The following is a 26,390-nucleotide window of genomic DNA, read 5'->3' on the forward strand; positions in this document are numbered from 1 at the left end:
CCTCACTTTCCAGTTTATGAACACTTACTGAGTAAATAAACATCGTCTCTAAAACTACTTGCGTGCTGTTCGGCGTCCTGCATTTGAGTCCTTTCACCTTTGAGGCGGCCTCGGCCGTGACAATATGAGCATTTCCAGTGGTTGAAAAAAAGACTTTGCTAGGATGATTGTTTTTGATTCCCTGCTGTGCAAAACACAGCCTAACCAAACCACTAGAACGCCTGAAGATGTTTATGAAGCATTTTACTATGATGTTATTTTATTTTATTTATTTTGGTCACATCGCTTCTCGGTGAGTCTGGCGCCCTTGAAATAATCACAGCATCAGAGTGTGGACATATTGAGAGAAGTTCATAAATGTATTAAAAAAAGATTTGCACATAAAAACATCATGTGCTTATGCTATGCACCATCACTCACAAGGCACACTACCACAGCTAGCTCCCTGTTACTAACTTTACTAACTCAATTACCACAGAGTGATTACTCACTGAAATAATCAGGTTTAGTTTTATGGACAGGACACATAAGCAGCTACTTTGCTTTCTCTGGACATTTTTGTAAGGTGATTAGTTTGGCCAGGAGCACCAATGGAGCATTTTAATAAACCAAATTTGATTGGTTGGCACTTGAAAAGTTCATTTTTACACCCCACAATACGATATTAACTTATCAAAATACTACATGATTGCGACTTTTAACATTTTGTGAGTATTGCAATGAAATATTCCAATTTATCACAGTTTTTAAACTGCAATTTAAGTCCTCAAATGTTACATTTTGAGGACATAAATTGGGACGAATGATGTATCAGAATAATACAAAGTGACCGGTGTCAGTCAGTAACCTTCCTGTTCTGTAGGAATATAACCAGAATACAGTCAGCTGGCAGCTAATTGACTTGAGCCCCTGGGAGATGTCCTTACTGATAAAGACTCATTTAGACTGATGGCAACATATTGGCAATCTGTCTGCAAAGCAATTATTTGTAAACTGATTGCAGTCGGTCCAAGTCAGACTGTGACTGTTTACAGGACAGGTCCTATCAGGCGATCTCTGTGTTCCCTTAATATCAAAAGTACAGCTTGAGGTGCAACAACCTCAAGCTCTGGGTAACCATTTAGTTACTCATGTGACTGAGCCGTTAGCTTGCTCTGATTTAAGAGTTTGCTTTGTCAAGCTAAGTATGTCCAGTGTTGGCTAACGTTATCTCAGGATAGTGGCACATGAGGTGAGCCCTCTTGTTCATAGTATTCCCAGAGTTTTCAGTTTATTTCATAAAATACTGATATTTGGTGTCCCTGCACCCATACAATACTGCTACGCAAAATATTTAGATACACTGCTGTATCATTACCCCCCACCCCTAATGCTGATTTTGATATTGTTTATATTAAAACCTGGTGACAGGTGGTTATAGTGCAATGTTCTGCTGGGGAATGGTGGATCCTGGGAATCAAGTGGATCTTACTCACAGAAACACTCGTACAGAGCAAGGCTGATCTCTGAAAATGTTTTAGTAACGTTCCAGTAAAACTGGTCAGTAAATTATCCTAAGATGCCACATGACTCCAACCCATCCAAGAAAACAAAAAGCGGTGGGGTCATGTGGGCTGCCCCGGGCTCTGTGGGGCTTGGCGATGCTGCTACTATCGGCCCCAGTCCGGATGGGCCTGGGCCCCCTGCTCTTGGTGGATTCCAGGAAATGGGGGTGCTCACGGAAGGGGTGCTTATCCACATGGGAAAATAAATCTGTTGGGCATTTTCTTGGCCTTCAATAATAACAATAATTCTGATTGCTACTGTGCCCAATGGGACAGGCAAAAAAAAAAAGAAGAAGAATATTATGGGCATGGTAATATCAGTTGGGCTGTAATAATGACAGTGATATCTCTGCAAAGAGCCAGAACTATCCCACAGGAAAATTTTGCACCTGGAACAATGCACAACAATGTCAGTTTATTACAATCCTTGCCAGCTGCAGCTGAGTCTCGTCTTCTTTTCTTCCTTAAATCTACTGCACACGTAAAAGAAGAGCAACCATTAAAAAAAAAAAAGCCCTCCAACATGGACATGTAATTAATTAGTCAGAATATGTAGTAGACCTTTGTTCAGGCTGATATTATTCATGGGATAACTGCCTGAAAAGGCTAATGAGCCACACAGTGTCAACAGACGGTGGGGTACTGGCCAAAAAAAACTTTTAATTTGACAGTTCTATTGTCTATCATCAAGAGGGGGGAAGACGGAGAATTCCTCAAGGCTTCTGGGTGACTGTGTCTGTTGACATGTTCAAAACAGCGGCAGTAGCCAGTAATGTGGAGTAGCTCCGTCTGCTCAGCGGGCTTGAAACAAATGGGTTATTTAGAGCCTACTTCATTTGCACTTGTGGAGAAAGGGCAGAAAGGAAATGAGAACCCCTTGACGGTTCAGTGTTGGATGTATTTAATTAGCCAATTCACTCTCTGCTTTGCTGCCTCGGTGGGCACAATGCTTCTTTGTATTTTTAAAAGTAATTGTCACTTGCCGCATCAGCATTAAGCAGATCCAGGCATGCAGTGAGGAGAAGGAAGGAGAAAAAGTCCCCTTGTCCTCACTAGGAGCCTGTAAAAATAGACGTGCAGGCAGATATTATGCTGCACTGTTGGCCGGAGATAACCTATGCACACTGGGTGCCGTGTTCATGAGCCGTGAAGTAGAGGTGTGTGCATCACATGCTTCAGTGGTAATCTGTAATAGATCATTTTGCTTTACTCATCTGGCTGGCCTCTGGAGGCAGTTTTGCTCATAAGCAGGAAGGAAAAGTATTTCTCTCCTGATTTATGGGGCAAGTTCAAGCATTCAAATGCGACACTGATGACATGCTCTCCATACAACATTTGAAAATGTGAATTAAAAGTGTCAAATTAATAAATCACCTTTTTTTCACAGGCAAAAAAAAAAAAAAAAGAGTTGAGGGATGAACAGTGACTAGTAGTGATGACAGGTAGAATAACTGTTGGTGACACAGAGTGGATACATGAGTTAAACTAGCGTCAACTTTGAGGTGAGCAGTTGAAGTGACAGCTAAGTGAAAGATATGGCTTTCTGACATTACATAAGGGAGAATATACAGCTAGGTCTATATGTTTTTGGACAAGGACAGTTTTTCTAGGTTTCTTATTCACAACACCACAGGTTCCCTTGTTATTCAGTAACAAATTAAGCAGACAAAAGAGCTGAAGTCGATTCCACATGTTGGACTTGTATTTCGTAGCTGTTCATTGGAGGTATCAAGAGGAGGCCCAACCTGACGTTGATGTAAATGACGGAGGACATCAAAACAAAACAAAACAAAACATAAAATCTAAATAAAAAAGTAAGATGAAAGTGCTAAAAACTGCAGTTCCTTCACTGGCCACTTGACGCTGCATCAAAGAGAGTAAGTCCCCATAGACTGCCATGTTAAAATTCTGAACTTTACAGGATTAATAAACATGTTTTACAACCTAATAAAAAATATGGTTCCAGCGTCTATGGACAGTTTTCCCTTTCATAACAACTGTATACAACTGTATAGCTAGTTGCCAGTCGCAGGAACCCAAAACATGGTAGGTGTGTTTTATCATGATTCATATAATACTGATGACGGATTTTTAGGCTAATAGTTAGGCTAACACACTTACCTCTCATATTTTCTTTCCTCACAAAACCAATCGATCCTCCACTTCTTTAAAGTGTCTCCCAGCGCAATTCTTAGTATATTTTGGTTCCTGCAACTGGTCCGTCGGGTTATTGTCTCCCCAGAAACACTTCCGTTGTGCTTTTGGAAATCTGTTTTTTTCCTATTTCCATTGTGTTTTGTGTGCTTTTGCAGTGTTTTTCTTATTGCTGGTGTTTTCTTAAGTTGCAGTCCGTTTGGCCTCTCAGGGCCACCATACTTTGCCCTTGTCTCTCCTCATTTCTTGCAAGCTTGTGTCTTTGCTAAATAAAAATGAATGCAGCCAGTGAGGACTCCTTCTCACTGTCAGACCCTTCTATGCTGTTTGCCTTCAGCATGTAAAAGCTGGGCTATGGGAACTACTCCTCGCTTTGGCAAGTGAAGTGAATAACACTGATTATCTCTTCATCATCATGGCACCTGTTAGTCAGTGAGATATTTTAGGGCGCAAGTGAATATAATAAAAATGGGAAAGTTTGACAAGGGCCAGATTGTGATAGCTAGACGACTGGGCCAGAGTGTCTGTTTCTGGTCTGCAGTGGTCAGTATCTATCAAAAGTGGTTAAAAGAAGGAACAGTGGTGAACCAGCAACAGGCTCATCCAACAGCCAAGAAACATTGATACACACATAGAGAGAAGGCTAGCCTTTGTAGTCTCATCCAACAGACAAGCTACTGTAGCTCAGATTTCAGAAAAAGTTCATCCTGGCTCTGATAGAAAAGTGTCAGAATACACAGTGCATCACAGTTTTTTGTCTATGGGGGCTTCATAGCTGCAGACCAGTCATGGTGTCCATGTTCACTCCTGTACACCTCCAAGAGCACCAACAATGAGCATGTGAGCATCAGAACTGGACAACAGAGAAATCACATTTTATGTACATCACATAGATGGCCTGGTGCATGGGCTCCACCATACCCAGGGAACATGTGACACCAGGATGCACTGTGGGAAGAAAGCAAGTTGGTGCAGGCAGTGTGTGTGTGAACCTTTAGGGGTTTAGTTGAGTCCATGCCTCAGTGGGTCAGGGCTGGGCAACAAAAGGGTGACCAGATACAATATTAGGCAGGTGTTAGTAAATCCCAAGTTAAATGTCATTCATGGAATCCCTGATTGTTACTTATCCTTACTTGACATGCCGACAACCTTTTAATTATGTTCAGCATCTTAATTTTAAAATTCTAGCATGTTAAGAGGAATGAGGTTTATGGGAGTGTTATTAGTTTTGGAGGCGTTTGATCATAAACCAAAATGATGGACATAACAAACTAACACATGTCTAGGCTACATGGTAATCCTTGTGATAGTAAAACATTTTTTGTCAAAGCTATAAACATCACACCATCTGTGGGACCACCAAAGATTTCTCTGTTGGAAATCCTGACCGTCTGCATGAATTTCCATCCATCTGGAAGTAGAGCAATTATTTCAAACGAAAAGGACCACTTTCAAAGTATAAACATCCTTTTTGACAATAATTCCTCATATCACGCACATTATATAAATACTATCAATAACTGGTACACACTCCCAAACAAACCCACAACAAGACAAAAAAAAAATAAAAAAAAAAATCACCTAGCTCCATGAGCTGTAATTACTCTCAAGTGGAAGATGTGCTGCTGTGCCCTGGGGCTGAAGTGTTCCCATAATAAGCCTTCATCAAGAGCCAACTGAAGAACAATGTCCCACATATCAACCAGCAGTCATCTCAGGGAGATAAGACAAAAAAAGAGAGGTGATTCTTTTAAGCAACTGTTTATTCAGGTTCTTTGCTAAGAATTGTCAAAAAAAAAAAAAAAAACCCAAACCCAACACATATACACAGGCTTTTGTACCATTGTGATACATTTCAAGATCATTGGAACTACAAATGTAGTGTGCCATCATCCTGTTTCAACATGAATCTAAGTGCAGGTGATGACACACTAAAATATTCTGACAGAAGCAACCGCAATCCACAACTTGACGTGCTTAACAAGCTACAGCCTGCTTGGTGCACTTCTCCCCCTCCTGCAGTAAATTCCATTCCCATTCTCTCAATGCACTGGGGGGATGTTAACTTAAAGAAACGGCACATGTAATCCTGGCTGTTCCCAGTAGTTCTTGAAATATGTAACCAAGAGTGATGAGTGGGAGTCCTGACCACCTAGCCTTCTGACCTGCGATCTCACAGCCTTAAGTACGCCACCTAGAAATGACAAGCACAAGTTTAGTAAAGAGTGAAAATCTATGCAGAAACTCACAACATGGAAAAATAAATGGAACTTCAGCATTTGGTCAAATTCCAGTTTGCAATGGGCAATTGTACATTTTTCTTTTTCTGTTGTTGGCCAAACCACAGATGTACTCAATCTCTACAGTCCACTGATCAGCTCAGGAGCACATTATCTGCAATTACTGTCTTCAAACAGCAAAAAAACAAAACAAAAAAAAACACAGGTGGTAGAGATTTAATCAACTTCAAAAACACACATTCAGATAAACAAAGCCCAGAAAACAAATCAGCTCGCCCCATCCTCCCGCTCTCCCTCCATCTGCTATTCCTGGGTGTGTGCCTGCTGCAGACAATGGTTGTGCTCCACTGAGGGCTCTATATTGGGATGATAGATGAGGGCATTTGCCTCACTCAAGGCCCTGTCTTCTCCGTCCCTGTGCCAATGTCTGCTCACTGCTCAAGCGCATCAGTGGTAATTCATACAAATGATAAGAAATGGCAACGAGAGGTGAGCTGCTGCTGCTGCTGCTAAGTCCAAGAAAAAGGAGACGAAGCAGAGACAGACTTGTGATTGGAAGGGCGCCATCCCTCAGTGTGAGAAGCTGATTAAAACAACACTGGTTTTCAGAACGTTTAAAGAAAAAGCTGCAGGTTTCTTCCCTTCTGCGACATTAAATTAAATGCTTAAATGTTTCCCCTGCTTGGACAAAACACGTACATTAACTTTTATTAATCTGTGAGATTCCTCATTTACTATTTGAGAAAATAACACATCTTTCAGAAAGACTCCACACATAATAGGAACCCTGAAATATGCAACCCACATGAAGAAAACAAACCTACCACATGCGTCAAATTCAGTCTGAGGGACTCAGTGATTGCTCACATATAGATAACAAAGGTAAGCTGCCAGCATTACCAATTTTCTGGCCCACAGCTTGTTGTTATTCATCTTTGGCATCAACTATGAAGTGGGTTGAAAACCTGGGGGTTGAAAACCCCTTAAGTGGGTTGAAAACCTGGTAACCAAGTCGAGGTAAATTGACTTTTTCTCCCCCCTTTTAAAGTCACTTGTCTATATTGTTCGAATTTAATTAGAACCTTTCATTAGAAATTAAAGTTTTATTATTAGAATTATTGGAATTTGAAAAACAAAAAGCTTCTCAGATCAATGAAAGTCTTTTGGGATGCTGACAGCAGATCTGCCTCATTAATATACTTAAGGGTGTTTTTGATCTATCAGAATTCAGATTTTATACATCATCGCACAGCAAATCCTTCAGAGTAATACACCTAACTGTGGTGAGAGACCACCTTTTCTAGTTTTAGTTTTCATCTCTACACGACAGCTCTTTAGTTCAGTGGCTTTTACAGTTAAAGTGTGGGTATTAAAGGTAGTGAGACAATGACAGGAGCCTGGTTTAAGGAAGTCACTCGCGTAAACACGCTCTTTGATTCTTGGTGCCAGAGCTCTACTATCATAACACTCCAAACTTGGCCAGCAGCACTGAGGACATGTCTTTGCCTGTGAAGAACTGAAAGAGGTCTGGAAGAGTAGAAGGTGATGAAAAAAACACAGCGAGTTCCCAGCAGTTAAAACTGATAAATAAATAACTTTGACAAAATGAGCAAATCTGCTGATCTCTGTAATAATGCACTGTTACTGCCGACCTCTGGTGTGCCTCCATGACATGATGTGTTTTTCTTTATCGCTTCAGATTATAGCTGCTATCAAGTTATTACTAGCCCGAATACAGGATACTCTTAACCTGTCATAGAAAATGCCATTCATGAGTTACTAGAGAACTAAGGGATTTCATTAAAAAAAAAAAAAAAAAAAAAAGAAAAACTGGGGGGGCATGTGAGGAAGTATAAGACAAAGCACTTCTTTAGAGTCTCATCTATTAGGTCTCCAATAAAGTTTGGAGGTAACCAACATATAATCAACTTTATTCATATCTTCATGTTTAGAACAGAATCCAGTGATGTAAACATTTAACTGAGAACAGGGTCTGTGTTAATTAATTCCCTGTTCAATGAATCACTATGCGTGCAACTCGGATGAAGTCATTTCTTTCAAAGTGCAGCTGTGTTCCTGATGTGACGGCATGTGGACTGCAGAAACACTGCACGATCGATGGATCTTCCCGCTTCTCCTTTGTTCAACACTGGATCACTTTTCTGTCTGAGCTACATGCCATCTCAGTGTGTGTGAGAGGGAGATTAATGAAGCAGAGGGGGAGGAGGGAGGCGTTGTCTGTTTGCAGGCTCAAGAGTGACACTCCGAGCTCGATCTACTTTACACCCCATTACGCTGGCAGGCCCAGGGACGCAAGGCGGGGAACCCAGCAGTCCACACATTCCACATGTAACATAATAATGGGCACAGCTACGGTGCAGACTTTGATCTGGTCACACTGACTGAAATAAAACAAAGAAACTCAGATCTAGAAACACAACTGATTCAACACAGTTAGCTGCAAACAATGCCGAAGTGCTGTGGTAGTGATATGAGGCTGTTCTGGTTGCTACTCATTCAGTATGCTGGTGAAAAATAAATATGTAGGGAGACACCTTAAATATATATATATAGATAGATTACTGCATTTTATACATCTAACTATATGTTAAATGTAGGCCTGACTTGTTTTAATCCGATTGAACATTGTCTTTTCAGTCTTTAAAGAATGTTTCTTTTTTCATGGCACAGATTTTGGCATCATCACAGGAAAAAAAAACAAAGGTGTAATTAATGACAATGGCAGCTCATTCCATTTGGTGAGCCGTTCCCGGGCCCTGTAAAAAGCTTTTTCACAGCGAACATTTTCACTTGTCATATCACAAGAAGTGCTGTCACTAATCACATTAACAATGGCTCAGTTCTATTCAAGTGTCCCAGTCAGCCTTGACAGGGTGACAGTGAGCCAACATGCACAATACCAGAACTTTGAAAGTGAGCTCAGTAAATGGAACCCAGTGTAGGTAAAAGTTAGTAATCTGCTGAGAAGTTAAATGTAGGCACGACACATGAAAGAATGACTACTAACTTTAGTGAAGTTTCAATTAAGCGTCGTGATAAGTCATTCCAAAGATCCAGCATGTGTACTCCCACAGTATATTCATTAGTTACCTGTACTTGTACAACTATGACTTGCTGAAAAGGTCTTTTATTAGCTCCTAAGCTCAGCATAGTGAATACATTGAGTTTTAAGAGCCATTATTATTTCCTATAGTCACACAAATGTAAGTACATGCTATGAGTCAGTAACTTGTAAAACCAACATTTAGCGCTATTAACTTGCAGTGATGGTTTTCTGTATGACTTTATCAGTCTTGATTTTATCAATCATTGGGGAGTAATTTTGGTCCATTCTTCTTTACAGCATTACTTTAGTCCATCACAGCATTTCAGTCAGGTTAAGGTCTGGACTTTGACTTGGTGATCTCGACCCCTTCATTCTTTTCTTTTGGAGTAATTATACTCCATGTCATCTGTCCATTAGACACTGTTCCAGAAGTCTTGCAACTTTCTAAATCTAACCCATGCTACCATATTCTTTTTATAGACAAGGGACTTACTCCTTGAAACTCTTGCAAACATGCCGTACTTGTTCAGTCGTTTTCTAATTGTTCTGTCGTGAACTTTAATATTTAACATGCTCACTGTGGCCTGTAGAGTCTGAGATGTAAATCTTTGGGTTTGTTGCAATTTCTCTGAGTATTGTACAACTTGGGGGTGAATTTGCTGGGAAGTCCACTCCTTTGGAAATACTGGCATTCTGTTAACACACTTAACACAATGCACCCATCTTCGTAGGACATGCATGCTTCAGACCAGTAAACTGCCAAAACTTCTGCCTTTATAGGCTTACTTATCCTCTTACTTTCTATATAAAGAGTAGACGGAGCAAAAGTAGACTTAGTTTTTCACAGAGCTACCTAAAGGCTTGTGAAATATCCATTTTTCATATGACTACAGACTTTCATTTACATAAGTAACAGCAGGAAGTCAGACACAGGGACGGGACAAGAGAGAATCTGGTCAATTTTCAAAATAAAAGACCCAGTACAAACTACATCTCTGCTTCAAGATGTTGCTGTTACGATTAAAGCCATGCGATGAACAGAACACAGCTGCACTGGAAACAACATTACAGACACTACATATTATATGGTATTGTAATATATTACCTGAAAAGTAGCCATTACATATACTGACCAAGATCATGAACACAACACAAAATTCACTTTATTTAATTTACTTTAAATATAGTCAAAATCTACTTTTGTCTGTCATAGCAGGTAGGTCCACATATGCAATACCATATCTGGCTGGAAGTGAACCAGTGACCCTCCATTTGCCAAGTGTATGTTACTATAACTATAACAGTAAGCCTTTTACTCACTCAACAGTCTAAGCAGCAGAAATAATTCTTCAGATCATTGGTGGATGCCACACTACATGCTTTGATACTCTGTTGTGTTTTCAAACAGTGAGTCTCACATACTCTTCTCAGACAGTCTCCGGTAATTCTAGATAACCCTATGATCACATTACCTTCCCGTACTCTGCCGCCTGCAGCACAAGAGGCTCCTACTATCAGGAAATGTTTGAGTGTGTCAATTTATCACACTCTCTTTACTGTTACAACCGCTTCCACCACCAGACAGATACTGTGTCTCTTGTCTGGGTCGCTCTCTCTGCAACCTTCTCCATTTCAACAGGGCCCAATTTCCCTCCGCTACACCCACTGCTGTCATGTTGTTAGCAGAGAAAACAAAAATACTGCTCATTATTGTACCACAGTGTGTGTGTGTGTGTGTGTGTGTGTGTGTGTGTGTGTGTGTGCGTGCGCGCGCGCGCACGCACGCACCGGGGGGGGGGTGAGAGACAGAGCTGACCTTTTATTAGTGTCTCACCCTTAAGGATTGTGGCGAGACGGCAATTCCATAGTGAGGAATGTTTAAGCTTTAAAGACCACTACCCTCATAAGAAGGAAGAAGGAAAAGTGGCTTCATCTAAGTTTAACATTATGTTAGTGTTGATGTAAACTGGTGGACTTCAGTTTTTATGCGTGAGGAATGAAAGCAGACGAGTCAAATTCAGATCTTAGTCAAAATAATATAGCAGAGTCTTATGATTTCCATCCCAGCGCATTTCATTAGGGAGCCTGGGACAAACAGCAGCCATCAAAGAGAACAAAAGAGTGGGCTTCCTTATGCCTTAAGGGGATATCCTTATTATGGCATATGCCATAAGAGACTAGCACAAAATTGAAGAGCAGAGCTTGTGGAATCACTACAAAGTTTGGTAGCTAGTAGCAATGATCTGAGGAGAAGTGGACAGGTAGCAGTTTAAACTAATCTTCATTTGAGGAAAGCAACTAGAGAACATATTAGTAGTAGCAAAGGAGGCTGGTAACTGACATAACAGAGTGTGGGGTACCTACAAACCCAGCGCCTGGGTTCCAGTAGTGCCCATGTATCAGCCACAAAGGGATAAGTGCTGAGCGGATTGTTTTATATGTGGATGATGGGAATTTAATGTGGTTTACATGGACAGGGCCAGAGAGCGATCTGGTCCTTTGCCATGGCATTTCCATTTCCTGAGCTAGGGGAAGAAAAAAAAAAAAGTGTAAACATCCACTTGTAAATTCCCAAGTCTATTAGCTTATCTTAAAGTAGCGCTGAAATACCACAACCTATCACGTAGGCAATAAGCAGAGATTTGAGTGTGTGAAATTACAAGTTCCTAATTATATCTTCATCAGTGCTTATACTCAGTTCTTCAGTTCTCCACTGGTTCTCCAAGTCACAAATCAGTTGGTCATTGATGACTTTGATGATTATTTCTTTAAACCTTACCTTATCTGGGTCTCATCTTAATTAGCAGGCTGTGTTGGAAATAAATGGAATATAAAGACATTCACTTTCTTAGGTACACCTGTTCAACTGCTAATGAAAATATTTATTCAGCCAATCAAAGCATTCTGGCATTGAGGCATATATGCTTATAGTCACAGTAATCTGCTCAAGCTCAAACCAAGCATCAGAATGAGATTTAGAATGTAGATTTTGAGGCTCAAATCTAGCCTTTGTAATTTTTAGCAGACTTGTTTAAGAGGTAGGAGTCCCAAACTTTCTGAGAAGTAAGTGGAGGATAATGGCACTAATTACCCCATCACTGTTTAAAGCCTCACAGAGAATAGACTTGTCAGCAAAGTTAACGCCTCCCGTTTTCTAGTCGCATGGCTTTCCTTGGCAACTCGGGCTAAATATACACATTTCGCACAATTACAGGTGTATAGGAGCTGAAATAAGGCTGACAAAAGAAAAGTCTTACATTTGACCCACATAATCCCTAAAGCGAGGCTGTTAACTGAAAGCTCTGAATCATGAAATTAATTAAGGCGGGATAAAAACACTGTCAAGCACTACTGAATAATGGAGAAACAAGGCGCTGTATGGAAAAAGGGGGAGCAGTAAGCAAGCGCTGTCAACTAAAACAAAGCCTGTGGTGCTGCTAATACAGCTTTTTACAAAAGGTAGAAAGCTAAAGGTACATGAAGTTCCCTCTCTCTTTGCTTATGTAATAAAGATAAGCAACCAATGAATATGGCTTTACAATACATGGTAAACGTCTCACCTCATAGGACCTCATGCAACGCATCGACGCGGGAAGTGTTGAGTTGCTGTCATCCATCACTTGCAGCAGCTCCTCACACACCTTTAGTGGCAGCACCACAGGATGTCCTATGACACTGACCTCCCAACTAGTTACAGTGCTGAAAACACAGAGAGAAGCAATGATTTATTGTGACTGCCTTAGCATTTTACGACCAAAATGAAGTCCAGAAAAGCTACCGTAAATCTCAAGTTGAAGTGGTCGTCCTGCCATTTTAATTGACTAGTTTTAAACTGTAAACTGATAACCACATATACAAACACATGGATTTATAACCTGTGTGAGCGCGTGTCGCTATACATGTCTGTGAGGCTGATGAAGTGTGTGTTCAAGACAAGGACAAAAAGAAAGGGGAAGGGCTGAAGAGAGAAGAGGAAGAGTGATTGAGAGAACCAAGATTGATGGTCTGTCAGCGTGAGGTGCTGATCCAGTTTGTTTGGGTGACATTTAGCCGTCTGTGCAGTTTCTGAAAGGGTAAAGTCTCCTCAAAGTTTTGGCAGTTATACTTAAGATGAAAGACAGTCAAAAAAAAAACAAAAAAAAAAAACCCCAAAACACAGTAGTGTTTTGGGGGTTTGAGAAAGGCAACTGTGGCTGTACTGAACCCCAACCAGCCAACATCATAACGCTTTGTAGGAGTTGATTAGACATTATGAACAAGTTGTGCATGTGTGTTTTTCATTAGACTCACTTTCCACATCTATTAGACCTCCTGTTTCTCTATTGTACCGGGACAGTGATGGTGCCTGCGACTTTCACTCAATTTATAATCAAATAACTGCCATTAGTGACAAGCCTAATCCACTTAGGCACTGGCTCACTGATTCTCTAGCCAATTATTGGCAGTTTTAACAACGCGTACTGCAACCACTGGCTGCACTCAACTGTAACCAGCTGTATCCTGAATAAGAGGGCCGTCATCCCGGGACTTCAGCTCCCCAGGCATAACATTTAATTTAAAAATGTCAGAGATGAGTGATGAAGGGTGAATGGTAAATTATGTGGGGGGGATGGAAGTGTGAGTCACACCGGCATTTAGCTTCGCTAAACTTCAAAAATTCAAATGGCAGAAATGGGTAAAATTCTAAAAAGCAGCCCACCAACGTGAAGCTTATTCTCTAAGAAGATGTGGAGTTCACGGCAGGATTAAACACAGAACAATTGAAAAAGAAAAAAAGAAAAATAAAGACAGACCCAAACTGGCTGGGCTGATGTTGCCCAATAGGTGACTGCAGTCAAAAATAAAGCATGTTTAAAACTGTTCAGATACAGTTTCACTATGATAAATAGTAGTTTCACAACCAGAGGGGTTGTGACATGTTTACTTTAAGAACAAAATATCTTGTTTAGCCTATTTCTTGGCAAGTTTGCCACAACAAAAAAGATCCTTTTTAAAATAATCTTTATTTGTGATGGGTTCCTGTAATATCTGGTATTTGCTGAAGCCATGTAACATAAACAACATGTCAATAAAAAAGGAGTACGTGTGTGACACAATGAAACGATTGGTGAAGCCTTGTCACTTTTGTTACCTTATTTTTTGTAATTAATATGGTGCACAAGCCACTTAATAAGCATAAAAATGAGAAACTGATGGATCAGCGGTAACTGTCGAGGTTTCTTTGGCGCTATATAAATAAAACTGAATTGAATTGAAAATCGCCATGTCCTCAAATGGCCACTTGAGGCATCTGCCAAAAGTGAGTAAAAACTGTGAGTAATAACTATTTCCCCATCTGTGACAACTCTAAGCGAGGTAAACTGTCATATTAATTACCAGTTTCACTTGTGTTATATCCTAAATGCACAGAGTTTAGTGACATTCAGTGAAAAATGGCGGCAAATTTGCCGTGCTCACCTCACGCTAACATAGCTAAGCAGTATGATGGTCCCTGCCTGAATCTCCACATTTTTGGTTGTCTCAGAATGTAGGAATTCAACTCTTAGCTGATGTACCTACTGGTCTAGGAACCAGGATGAAGCCTCTCTAGCTCACAACTCTTTCTCTCGGATATGGACTTCCTGTCGGCATGTGTATGCTTACTGATATCGCTGAAGAAACTCGCTTTCTTGTTTACTCCCCTCTTCTACCCTTTTCTCAGGATATGGTTAAGTTTTGCTTCAAAGAAACAAAGACAGCAGCAGTCAAAATGGAGGCTTCAAAATGGAAGTCTATAAACCACTGAGTGATGTCACAGTGGCAGTGTTGATCTTTTATTTACAGTCTATGATTACTACCTATAATTAGGTCTTAAAGTTAAGCGCCATTTTAAGACTGTGAGTGAGTAAATATAAATTGTGCTGACAAAGCATGAGCTCTCCAACATGACTGTAATGTTATGAAAGGGTGTATTTTTAACTGAAACCCTGATCTTTTCCTAAAACAAAACAATCAGGACGTTGTCTAGACTTAACCACACCACTCTTCTTGTGAAAGGTTAGCTGTGTTTGTGCCTCAGCCTCCAACACTTGCTTTGTTTTTTTTGTTTTTTTTTTTTAAATAAAGTAAATCACTAATATTTCTATTGAGGAGTGCTTACATGGGCTGTTTGAGAGAGTTTTATTTATTTGTAGGAGTTATTGGGTAAACTCGAGGTGGACAAAGTACAGCACAATAAAGAAAGGAGCAGATTGTTTTGAAAGTATGTCCTAGTCTCTCACTTCCCCTGAAGATGCATTCATAGCTTGTGTAAGAGGAATCGACTCTCTGTACCCATGCATCACTCAGCTTAACAGTACATTACAGTATTCCTCTTAACTCTTACTAATATGGCTGAGAAGACCAGCCTTATTTCTCCTTTGGGTTAGTGTTGTCTCTAATTATCGTTTCTCCATCATAACTTGTCAAAACGGATGAAACAACAAAACCTGTTCTGTTCTGCTTTCACTCTTCCCCGGCAGCGGGAATAAAAAAGGGAAGAAAGAGGAGGGTGGGGGGAAAAAAAAAAAAAAAAAAAAAAAAAACTGCTGAGCTCTGATTCTGTTGAAAATAATGAGGGTGGAAGGCTCTTCCAGTGGGGTGCTGCTGTACTGAGCATGGAGAACCACATGCAGCACATCCACCTACACTTCTCTAATGCATCACAGCAAGGCACACAGAGCCTCAATACAGTCAAAACAACATAACAACCCCTTATGCGTGCAACAAACATGCTGCTGACAACTTTGAGGCAGCTTTGATGGGAAGCTCATTCGCAGGATAACAGACAATTATATCCGAGCAGGGACCCTTAGAGCAACGTGTTCTATTAACACCTAGAGTCTGTTCACCAACAAAGTAGGCTTTCATCCCTCACAGTGAGCCAAGAGAGATGGTGATTGAGAAGGTGCGCAAGAGAGATGAAAGGATAAGATTAGGAGGAGGAAAACAAAGATTGAAGGGGAAGGGGGGGGATATGTTAAGTGTCCTCTCTTACTCTCTCTGCTGGATGCCCGTGTCAGAGCAGGCTATGTAGAGGAGTTTCAGGGCTCTCGTAGCTCTGGGTGATGGACTGTGAAGAGCAGGGGAGCCGTTGGAGCTCTCAGTCCCGACACGCATCTCCGGGACTGATGCTATGATGGAGTCGCTGTTCAAGAGCCAGAGCTGCAGGAGGAGCAGACAGGTCACTTAACACTTGAGACATATGTGGGTGAGGAGTCACACATCACAAAGCAGAGAGATGATATACATTCATTAGTTTGATTTTCAGAAATAAAATGGTCTATTCTGGTACAGCTGATTTAACATGAAAGATGAAAATATTTCTTTATTCTGTAGGATAACACAGGTTTAAGTTCTATTCTCTAAGTTCAGTGTAAATCAAGGGTTACTACTGCAATATGATTCCTCATACTGATGTGTAATAATGGGAGAACAGAGGTGGAAACGTTGATTTTTCCAATCATTTTTTTCTCATTTGGAATATGCTCCTTTTCAGCCCAGTTTCACACAAGATTAATTATACTGTTACTGCCATCCCGAGTTTTACTGATGAGTTTTAATGTGCTGCTGTTTAATATCTGCCAAGAACACAACCAGAACACTGGAATAGTTTTTGGACATTTTTACTGTGAAAATGTTTCAACTCAAACATCAGGTAAAACTGAGAAAACAAAAACAAAAACACAATTTTATGAATAAACCTGTTCACATGTCAGATACACATTTTCCACTGACATGATGCCTGATCTGGAACCAGCTGCACTCATTTCCACCAAACAAGACTTGGTGTCATAGAACTATTAGAAGCTATGACAAGAAATTTACTAGCATAAGGAGTCTGTCCGCCACGATTTTCTTACAATGGATCAGGAACAAAATGATAGCATAACAGATATTATTCCAAAAACTAGAAGAATATTACAAAGGCAGAACAGTGCATTGTTGGAGAAGAGCAAAATGCATCCTTGGGCAAGACAATAAACTGATTATAGCACCTTACTACTCAACTTGAGTATTCTGTGTTTTCTACTATAATCCTCATTTACAAAAATAAATAAATAAATAACCCCAAAAACCTTATATAACCAAGCATTTTTATCTAAAATTTACTCACTCACTCTGTTGGACGCACTGGGGGAATGCTACACACAACACAATCACAGTCAATCTTTTTCCGTTTCTTAAATAATAGAGTACTTGATTTGTATTTAGAAGTCATTTATTTTTCTGATTATGCTGGGTGGTTCTTACCAACAGGAAGGCTTTTCCATCGGGAGTCTGGACAGAGAAGTGGTAGGTGCTCAATGAGTTTGACAGCTCCAGCAACCTAACAGCTACCGTCCTCTCCACAAACAGAGATCTGTCCAAGAGAGACACGATGTTCATTCACTTTACATATTCTGCCCTGAAAAGGCATTCGATCGTGGTTGAGCACTCGCAGTAAAACAGATTGGAGCAAACACTATCTTAGGAGAAGATGATCCTGCCTGATCAAAGGTTACAAAAACAAACAAAAAAACAAAAATAAAATATGTCTGGTAAAAGTTGGTTTTTATGAGGCGGTTAATCAAATGATGAGGCCGTAGACGAGAAATGCTTATGTGCAGATTTTTGAATTATTCAGACTGGTGCAGTGGGAGATGTGGTTATTAAAGTGTTTAATTCAGACCTAGACTGCAATCATTTTTGAAGAAGCCTGAACACAGTGCTGATATGCCTCATTCACCCCCAAGATCCAGTAAAATCCAATCAGCGGTGTGTCAGATACTTGAGAAAAACATACAAATGGACCTGAACTGATTTATAGTCATTGTACTGATTTTATTGTGAAGGGCTAAAAATATCCAACCGCAGTCATAATGATGAAACTATAGAGAAAGTAAAGCCTGACTAGAGCTTGTGTGACTCGACCCCCCACCAAATAACCTGAAATGAAAAAAAAAAAAAAAAAAAGGGATTATTTTCTATAAAATAGTGTAATTTAAAAGCAACAGATGCCTTCTTGTCATCTGTGGAATATGAGGTTCCATTTGTGCCAAGAATTCACATCCACACTGCACTGCAAACATTTTTCATGCTTTAAACACTAGTTCAGTTTTATACAGCATGGGACAATAACAAAGACAGTGCCTTCAGGATGGCAATTGCAATAACGGAGCCAAACAACGCACCGACACAAGATTCACAACAACGTGGCTAAAATGAAAGGAAGCTCAGAAGTAAAGTTGCACTGGCATCAACAAATGTTCTGTCACGTGTTCAGTCGACATGTGCATGCGAACAGAATCTTTGGCACCGACAGTCCCTCGTATGGATTTGAAAGGATAAAAAAACAAAACAAAAACCTGCCTGTTCAGTGAAGCTTCTGGCTTTCTGTCTCCCACAGCAGGCTCCACCACCACCTGTGTGACGTACAGCTTCAGCGTTTCTGGAAGACACCACACGGGAGAGGGCTCGCACATGCTTGTTGAAATGCTGTTTATTTATAAAAACCTGCAAAAATCGTCCCCTACCTGGTGCGACGGCCTCTCCGAGCACCGACGAACAGCTCGCACAGGAGATGAGGGCCAGTCTGCGGCAAGGTTTCTGTGCACACCATAGATAGAGACATCCAGAAACGGATCACCACAAAGCAGCCACCTATAACTCAGCAGTTTTAAAATTTAGTAGCTGCTATAGCTAGGTTGGAAGACAGAAAAGGATGTGACACAGAGAGAGATTTACAGCAGCCAGATTGTTTTTCCTGCACTTTGTCTCTCAGCTTTAGTCATGCAGTTGTGCCTGTGTTGAGCGTGTTGTGTGGAGAATGACTAATGGACGAAGAGGGGGATCAATCTTCATCTGCACAGTCTGATTTTGCTTGGTCTAAGAAGAGAGTGTCTGGATGGATAGATGAATGGATGGAAAATCTACTGAAATCTTTTTGTACTAATTGCATAAACAGGAGCCATTTCTGTTGCACATCCCTCACCTTTGGATCTTGGCTATCCTCTGTGTCAACAGGACTCACTTCCTCAGTCAGAGTCTGCTCACAGCTGCCATCTCGGGCTAACAGCACAAAGGAATCGCCCATTAAACAATCTTCTGCTCGGGGTAACAGTTTCTTGTTAGCAAACGGGTCTGGGTGACAACACCAGTCATCCACGATGGCGTTCCAGTTACCATTAGGGAGAGGAAGAACTCGCTTAAACACTCTGAAAAAGAGGAAAAATAATAAGAAAAAAAGCAATTACAGTGTTTATTGTTCAGCGATATTTAAACACGGTGCTAATTGGTTCTTGTCTTAGTGAGAGGTGTTATCTCTCAATAAGCACAGAGATCCCAGAGAGCTGGCGAAAAATCAAAATACAGAAGAGTATAATTAGCTAAAAAAAAAAATTAAAAAAAAAAATGATGATAGGTCATCCAACTACATTATTTTCTTTTCTAGGAGTTTCTTAAATGTAGTCAATATCCTTCCCCAGAGCACAGGCACTTCCTGGTTGTAGCAGCATCTTCCAGTGGCAGCTCAAGGAATATGACAAAGACCTGAAAGAGCTGACCCAGGTTCCAAAGTCTCCAGATCCCACAGGGTGGCAAGAGGACAAGTTTGAGCCATGGAAATGGCTCAAAAGGAGGAATTATTTGGCCTTTAGTTGTAAAAAACTGGAACTACACCGGTTACTAACCATCAAACACTGGCTTTGGACTCTGCATATTATAATATTAATGTTGGTTTGCCATATTTGGAAAGGGTGGCATGCCAACTTAGCAGCTAAAGCATGCTAAACTGTAGGGGTTTAATGCACAAATAAATAACGGCTAATTAGTAACAGACAAAAAAACAACAACATAAAAACACAATTTCACAAACCAAATTTAAGCCCAAACTTCTTGGGACAGCAAGTCATAATATTAGTCACATAATTCCAGCACAATGGTCCAAAAGGCACAAACATCACAAGCACAGCAGAAAGATGCAGTTGAGTGACTCGAATTATGTGATGTGTAGCCTTGCGGAGAGCAATGTGCTCCACCTGTCAAACGCCCCCTGACTCCAGTAACCAGATGGCTTCATTTTGTAACTACAGAGTTTTCCAACTGGGGTAAATAAATGACAATGATTGTAAGCAACATTTACAGTAAATTGAGCACACATTACAGCTCATTGGATGAGTGGTGTTTACCTCGCCCTTTTCCTTTTTCCACTGTCCACTAACTTGTAAATTGCTGTTGGGTGCTGGAGTGGCAGGACCCAGAACTTTTGTTTTTCTGTTTGTTTGTTTTTTTTTTTAATAAATAAAAACACCTGGCAACTGCAACTGGAAAAAGACTGAAGCCAGCAGAGACGCTATGCACCCTAAACACCTAAAGCTACAAGATACTACTCTTTATTTTATTCCAGCCCAGTTTTATTACACAGAAGTCTTTTATGTGGCAAGTCCAGCCATTAATACCTGAGAGCAGACATATAAAATAGAACATTTTGTTACAAAGCACAATGAGCCATAATGCTGTGGAAATTATAACTTTTCATTTTGCACTGAGTTCTTCCCCTGATGTTTCAACCTTTACTGACATCTTGTTGCAAAAAAAGAGAAAAAAAGTATATATATGTTTTTGCCAACTTTTAGTGAGTTACAGCTGAGAAACATAGCCTGAGGGCAAGGGTCTCCATAATGCAGCTATTGCAATTTTCAGCATGTCACATTGCTGACCAGAGAAAGCTACAAGGCAATAAGAACAATACCGCTGTCCAGTCGAACCACCTCAAGGTAAGAAACACAATTGTGTTTTTAATGGCTAGCACAGACCTTTACGTCACACAGACTCTATAACTCTAACCCAGTCAAGCTGTCAGCTGTGCTCTCCGCAGAGGCTCCCATCCATCAATTTTTCCCATCTCTCTCTCCGACTATCACTCCTACAGCTGGGTCACGCCATCAATAAAGAATCGCTCCTCTTCCTACACAGGAGGGAGTAAATAAAAACCCATTTCCACCAGTGCCCTTCCTCGCCCCGTCTTCTCCTCACCTGTCCTCGAGCAGCCTTGTCATGCAGCCTTGGCAGTAGAAACAATAAGCCTTTTTTGCCCGGAGCATCTTCATCATGCTGGCAGAAGAATCTGTGGGAAGTGGGTGGGGAACGAAAGGCAAAAAACAAACAAACAAATGAGGCAGATTTGGTGAGAGGGTGGTAACCTTCTACGACTTGGCACAAAAATCGATGAAACACTGGGTGGTGAAGGTGGCTGGATAGAGAGCGGGCGATCAATCTGAGTTTGATTGGACTGTCACTGATGGGGCTTGGCTGTAAATTTCTGTTACAATGGCAAAAACAAACAGAACGCCAAAAGATGGGAGTTTGGGGATATTATGCAACGGCTTTGGGGTTTGCTTTAGATGAGTCTGTTCAAACCACTTAAAGGGAGCTTTCCTGGGCTGATGATTAGCTGCCTGTGCGCTGCTAAGGATCCTGAGAGGAAAATTTACACCTTCACTCTCTCAGATGACCAAGTGACTCAGCCCAATTAAATCAGAATAGACAGCAAGGCTCTAAATAGCTACCAAAAGACTTTGTTCTTGTCTTGGCACGTAGGAGCGCAGCTACTCAGAGGGAGGTCTCCCTGGGCATTACCTTCATCCGTGCTTCGTTCCACGCTGATGCGCAGTCTGAAATGAAGCTCTTCTCCACACGATTCTCCCGCAGGTGTCGGAATGCAGGATCCCTGCTCGAAGGTGACTCCTGCTGGCAGAGTCAGGTACAGCACCCCTCTGGGAGTGCGGATGTGGAGGGATGAATCCCCACTTGTTATGGCCACATCTGCAGGCGTCTGGGCCACATCTTTCCTGAGGAGCATATGGTTTGTAAGTGTAAATAAACACAAACTGTTTGGACTCCTGTAGAGGTTTTAAGGTAAAGACCCTACAATAACAGACAGACAACACAATCAAACAACCTCCTTTGAGAAAGCACGTGGTGACCGTGGGAAGGAAAAACTCCTTTTTACCAAGAAACCTCTGAGAGAACCGGACTCAGGGAAAGGCGGCCATCTGCTGTGACCAATCACATCTATAGCCCATATTACCATAATTAGTTAGCAACTTTGAAAAATTCATTTTCCAAGTAAAAATGATAAATATTTGGGATTTGGGGCTATTGATAATATAACAGGCTTTCTTCACTTATTCTGACATTTTTTAAAAGTCAGAGTAATCAAAACAATACTTTCATTAAGTCATGTACTATAATACATTTTCCTTGTATTTATGGTCACCGCATACCATAAACAAAAAGAAAAAAAAATAACTCTGGTGATCTTTCTTCAGGAGGGAGGCCAAATCATCTTTTGGAGCACCATTTGTCTTTTTTTTGAATGAAAGAAAAACTCCAAAGGCTGACTCCTTTTGTACTTTCTGTTCTTGTCACATAATGTGTACATAAAACAACCCATAAACTTCACACAATCCAGCATAAATTAATCTTTTTCCCTTGTTCAAAACATATGGACTCAGAATTAGCCTCATTCAGTGAGAAATGAGCGAGCCTTTGTTGCACAACAGAAATCAGGTACGTTAAATGATGAGAACTATATATGAAGTGGCACAGTTAGGAACTATTACTATGAACACTACTGCAGTAATAAACACTAATAAAAACAGTTCAAAGTCAAAAGCCTGAGCATTTCCTGAGTCACATGGATATACAACCATTTTATGGACTTTTTTTCTTTAGAGGCAAACACTGGAGAGAGGGTAGCTCTGCTGTTACTGATCACAGGTCTGTACAGTGCTACATAATGTAGTTATATGTAAAACCACACAATAGAACAGCCTGTCAACCATTATTTGAATACTATGAAAGACAGCAAAGGACTAGGGCTCTTGTTGCTGCATTTCAAATCTCATTAGCCCCATCTAGTGGCTTTGTAGTATATACTCAGGTATATACCACCTCAAGGTAAGAAACACCACTTCTTAATTAATACTCACCTCTTTTCACTGGCCATAGTATGACAGTTGGTTTTAATTTTTAATTATTTTATTGTAATTGTGTGTTTTTTAGTTTGCTTTTTCTGTGTTTTAAGCAGCATATAATTTTATTGTTTGATTTATGAATAATAATAATAATAATATTCATTTATTTTTTTAAAATTTCTATTCTGTGTGTATAACACCAGTGGTGGAATTTGACGCTATCACTCATTAAATATAATATATTAAAACTTCAGTGTATTTGTGCTTTAAGTATTTCTATATTACACTGTCATCTATTTGTACTCCACAGTAACTTTAAATGTTATACTTGTTACCCTGAATCGCTAATCTGAAAGCTTTAGTATATACATATGGCAGCACAGTGGTACACTGTTGCCTCACAGGATCGAACCTCCTGGTTGGCTGGGGCATCTGTGTACAGGTTGCATGTTATCTCACTCCCTATGTTGGCTCTATCAAGGCACTCTGGCTTTTTCCATTAGTCCAAAAACATGCTACTTAGGTTAACTGTCTGCTACACCCTGGACACTCCTGTCCAGGTGTACCCTGCCTCTCGTGCTAGGACTGCTCAGACGGACTCCAGTGTCTGTACAACTCTAGGCCAGACAAACAGCTAAGAGAATGGAAGAAATGATAATGGATTATTCTACATAACACTACCCAACATTATAAAGGCAATTAAACTCATTCAGCCCATCTAACTAAAACATTAATGGATGAAGGATTATGATTCAATAATACATAAAACTTAAAAAAAAGGCTATTACATTACATTTAGCCTGCCTGCTCTCGGTGCTATGGTGAAGCTGTAGCATCACCTAAGTTAGCTAATGTTAGCTAGGCTTGCTTGTACTTGCCAAAGAAACATGCATTTCTGACTACTTGGTACTTACGATATCTGCTACATACTTACCCCACAATAAGCAGTCCACTCTGAAGCCTTCTCCTCAGCTCCAAGAAGACTCCAACTCCATGTGTCTTGGCTGGCACCTCGTTTGCCATTCGCTTTGTTTAGGAGGAATCCAGAAGAGATGACACGCTTATCAAAACACGAGCGTGGCTGGGTGACGCTAATCAGAAACACAGAATCCAAAGCAGAGTAAACACAAAACCCTATCTGCCTGATGTACCAAATTGAATGTACAGGGTTTTATGTTTGTCCGCGGCGTGACGGCACCACGAGTACGTAAGACCAAGAGCAATAGGGTGACAAGGCAGGAACAACATCCTGTAACGATTTCAAAATAAAGGTTAAACTTTTTTAAAACACCACGCCCATAATGAACACCTTTTTTCGTGTAGTCTTTGGGTTTTAGGGTAAATTATCAGCTGTATGATTAGGAGATGATGTTTAAAGATTCTGTCTAATTCTTTTTATTTTTCGGCAGCCACAGTAGATCATCTGCCTCCATCTCACCCTAGTCCTCTCACTACCAGTGTTGGTCAAGTTACTTGAAAAAAGGAATCAGTAACTAATTACTGATTACTTCCTCAAAAAAGTAATCCCGTTACTTTACTGATTACTTATTTTCAAAAGTAATTAATTACTTAGTTACTTAGTTACTTAGTTACTTTTTAAAAACACGATTTACAACCTGAATAGGTGATAAAGCGATAGATCTTTCAGCCCAATTCTACTTTTTCTACATAATCCATCATACAAAATGTAATCAAATGGAAAAGTCCCTTTTTAAAACTTGTTTTATTAGTTTTAATCTTTTAACTTTATGCATCAAGCAAAAATTTAATTATATGCAACATTCTCTGACTGGAAGAAATTTGTTTAATATTTAAACCTATTTTCTGCACATTCCAGCACATAAAATATTTTTTGTGTGTGTTTACACTCAGTCTTTCAAATAGATGCAAGTAAAACACAGCAGAAAATAAAGTCAAAGACTAGCGGTCCTGTTGCTCTATTTTCACCTATAAAGCAGGAGTGGGGTAGGCAGAGGTTTACCCTGGTGCAGGTGTGCCGCAGCGGTCAGTGGAAGAATCCGCGAGTTTCTCTGTGAATTTCCCATTATGTCGTTGTGCACTCAGTGCTTGCTTGGAAGTTTAGGGGTTTTTTCGCTGTAAAAAGAAGTTTTCTTCCCACGCACAACAGACACTAATGTTTTTGTCACTTTTTATGGAATCAAACTCAAAGTAAGGTCAGTACTTCCACGCTTTAAACGCTGCATGCTCATACTCTCTCCCGCACTCGATATATTATCCATTGTTGATCTGCACACAGCTGTTGCCACGAACTTCGCACGTCACTGTCATGAGACATTCTCGCAAAAAATCACGATTTTAGTAACGCAGTAACGCAGTAACGCAGCGTTCCTACGGGAAAGTAACGGTAATCTAATTACCGTTTTTGCAATAGTAATCCCTTACTTTACTCGTTACTTGAAAAAAGTAATCGGATTACAGTAACGCGTTAACGCGTTACTGCCCATCTCTGCTCACTACATTCATGAACCTCCTCTGAGGTCTTCCCCCTTTCTTCCTGCCTAGACATTCCATCTTCAGCAGCCTTTGTGCAGTATACTTACTATGTATGTTTCTGTTCTGCGTCCTGTTCTGTTTGTATATATGCTTTTATTCTGCTGCTGTTACAACCAAATTTCCCCTTGTGGGACAATTAAAGGATTATTCTATTCTATTCTATTCTATTCTATTCTATTCTATTCAATTACCCCAAACTGTACTCATTTCTAATCTTGTCCATCCTGGTCACTCTCCAAAGGAAAATCCTAGTATTTTCAGCTTTAGTGCCTCCAGCTCTGTCACAAATCACCTCTGACACTCACCTGAACCCACTCTACCCTGCCTGTACTCTTCTTCACCAAACTTTGTATTTCATTTTATTGAAATGAAACTTTTATTATTTCTATTTTTATTTATTTTACATTTCTTATCTTTCTATTCACACAACACTGCCACTGCCCAATTCATTGTATCAATATGAATGAATGAGCAAACTCTAAATTTGGAGACGTGGTATGGTGTGAATTATGAATATTTTCCCTCCATTTTTAAACTTGCACTAGTGGAAATGTTTGTGTACAGTTATTAGAGGGAGAAAATGTGCTCTAAGGAGCTGTTTGGAAGTCAACGTAAATTGTGTGTACTCTACATACACAAATGCCATATACTTTGTTCAAATGATACAATACTAAGCTTTTAATTTGAAAACAAAGCTTGCATACTTCCTGGATTTTTCGTTGTGACGGCTGGTGACTCCACAGAGCCGAGAGGAGGAAGACGTCCATGCGGAAGACCAGTTGGACGCCCTGGGTTGGACGCACAGCTAATCTGCAGTGCAGTCTGGGAACTGTCAGTCGTTTAGCTTTGTATCTGTGGCTCTGGGAGCTCACCGATGCGCTCGCCGCTGTTATAT

General features: G+C 40.4%; 1 protein-coding gene across 2 annotated transcripts; it reads right to left on the reverse strand.

Moving 5' to 3' along the window:
• Positions 1-5,438: 5,438 nt before the first annotated feature.
• On the reverse strand, positions 5,439-26,314 carry ube3d (ubiquitin protein ligase E3D). 2 transcript variants are annotated; one of them, XM_040012935.1, is made up of 11 exons: positions 26,200-26,314; positions 23,916-24,072; positions 21,642-21,853; positions 21,039-21,129; positions 18,997-19,219; positions 18,539-18,611; positions 18,375-18,453; positions 17,277-17,385; positions 16,021-16,187; positions 12,566-12,704; positions 5,439-5,892 (listed from the first exon to the last, which is right to left on the reverse strand). In XM_040012935.1, exons 2-11 carry the CDS (start codon positions 24,002-24,004, stop codon positions 5,872-5,874), a joined length of 1,203 nt encoding a protein of 400 aa, XP_039868869.1. In that variant the 5' UTR covers positions 24,005-24,072; positions 26,200-26,314; the 3' UTR covers positions 5,439-5,871. The 2 variants fall into 2 exon arrangements, with proteins under 2 accessions (XP_039868869.1, XP_039868868.1); XM_040012934.1 differs by lacking the exon at positions 26,200-26,314 and having other exon boundaries at positions 23,916-24,213.
• Positions 26,315-26,390: the final 76 nt, after the last annotated feature.

Source organism: Simochromis diagramma, unplaced genomic scaffold (assembly GCF_900408965.1).
Source record: "Simochromis diagramma unplaced genomic scaffold, fSimDia1.1 OVJJ01000618.1, whole genome shotgun sequence".
Taxonomy (NCBI): Eukaryota; Metazoa; Chordata; class Actinopteri; order Cichliformes; family Cichlidae; genus Simochromis; species Simochromis diagramma.

Bases quoted from the DNA above. Each gene is read 5' to 3' on its own strand.
- ube3d (XM_040012935.1), bottom strand. From the start codon at position 24,004: ATGGCAAACGAGGTGCCAGCCAAGACACATGGAGTTGGAGTCTTCTTG. The intron at 21,854-23,915 runs GTAAGTATGTAG...TATGCTCCTCAG, and splicing joins AGTGGACTGCTTATTGTGGG to GAAAGATGTGGCCCAGACGC. The intron at 18,454-18,538 runs GTAGGGGACGAT...GGTGTCTTCCAG, and splicing joins CGGAGAGGCCGTCGCACCAG to AAACGCTGAAGCTGTACGTC.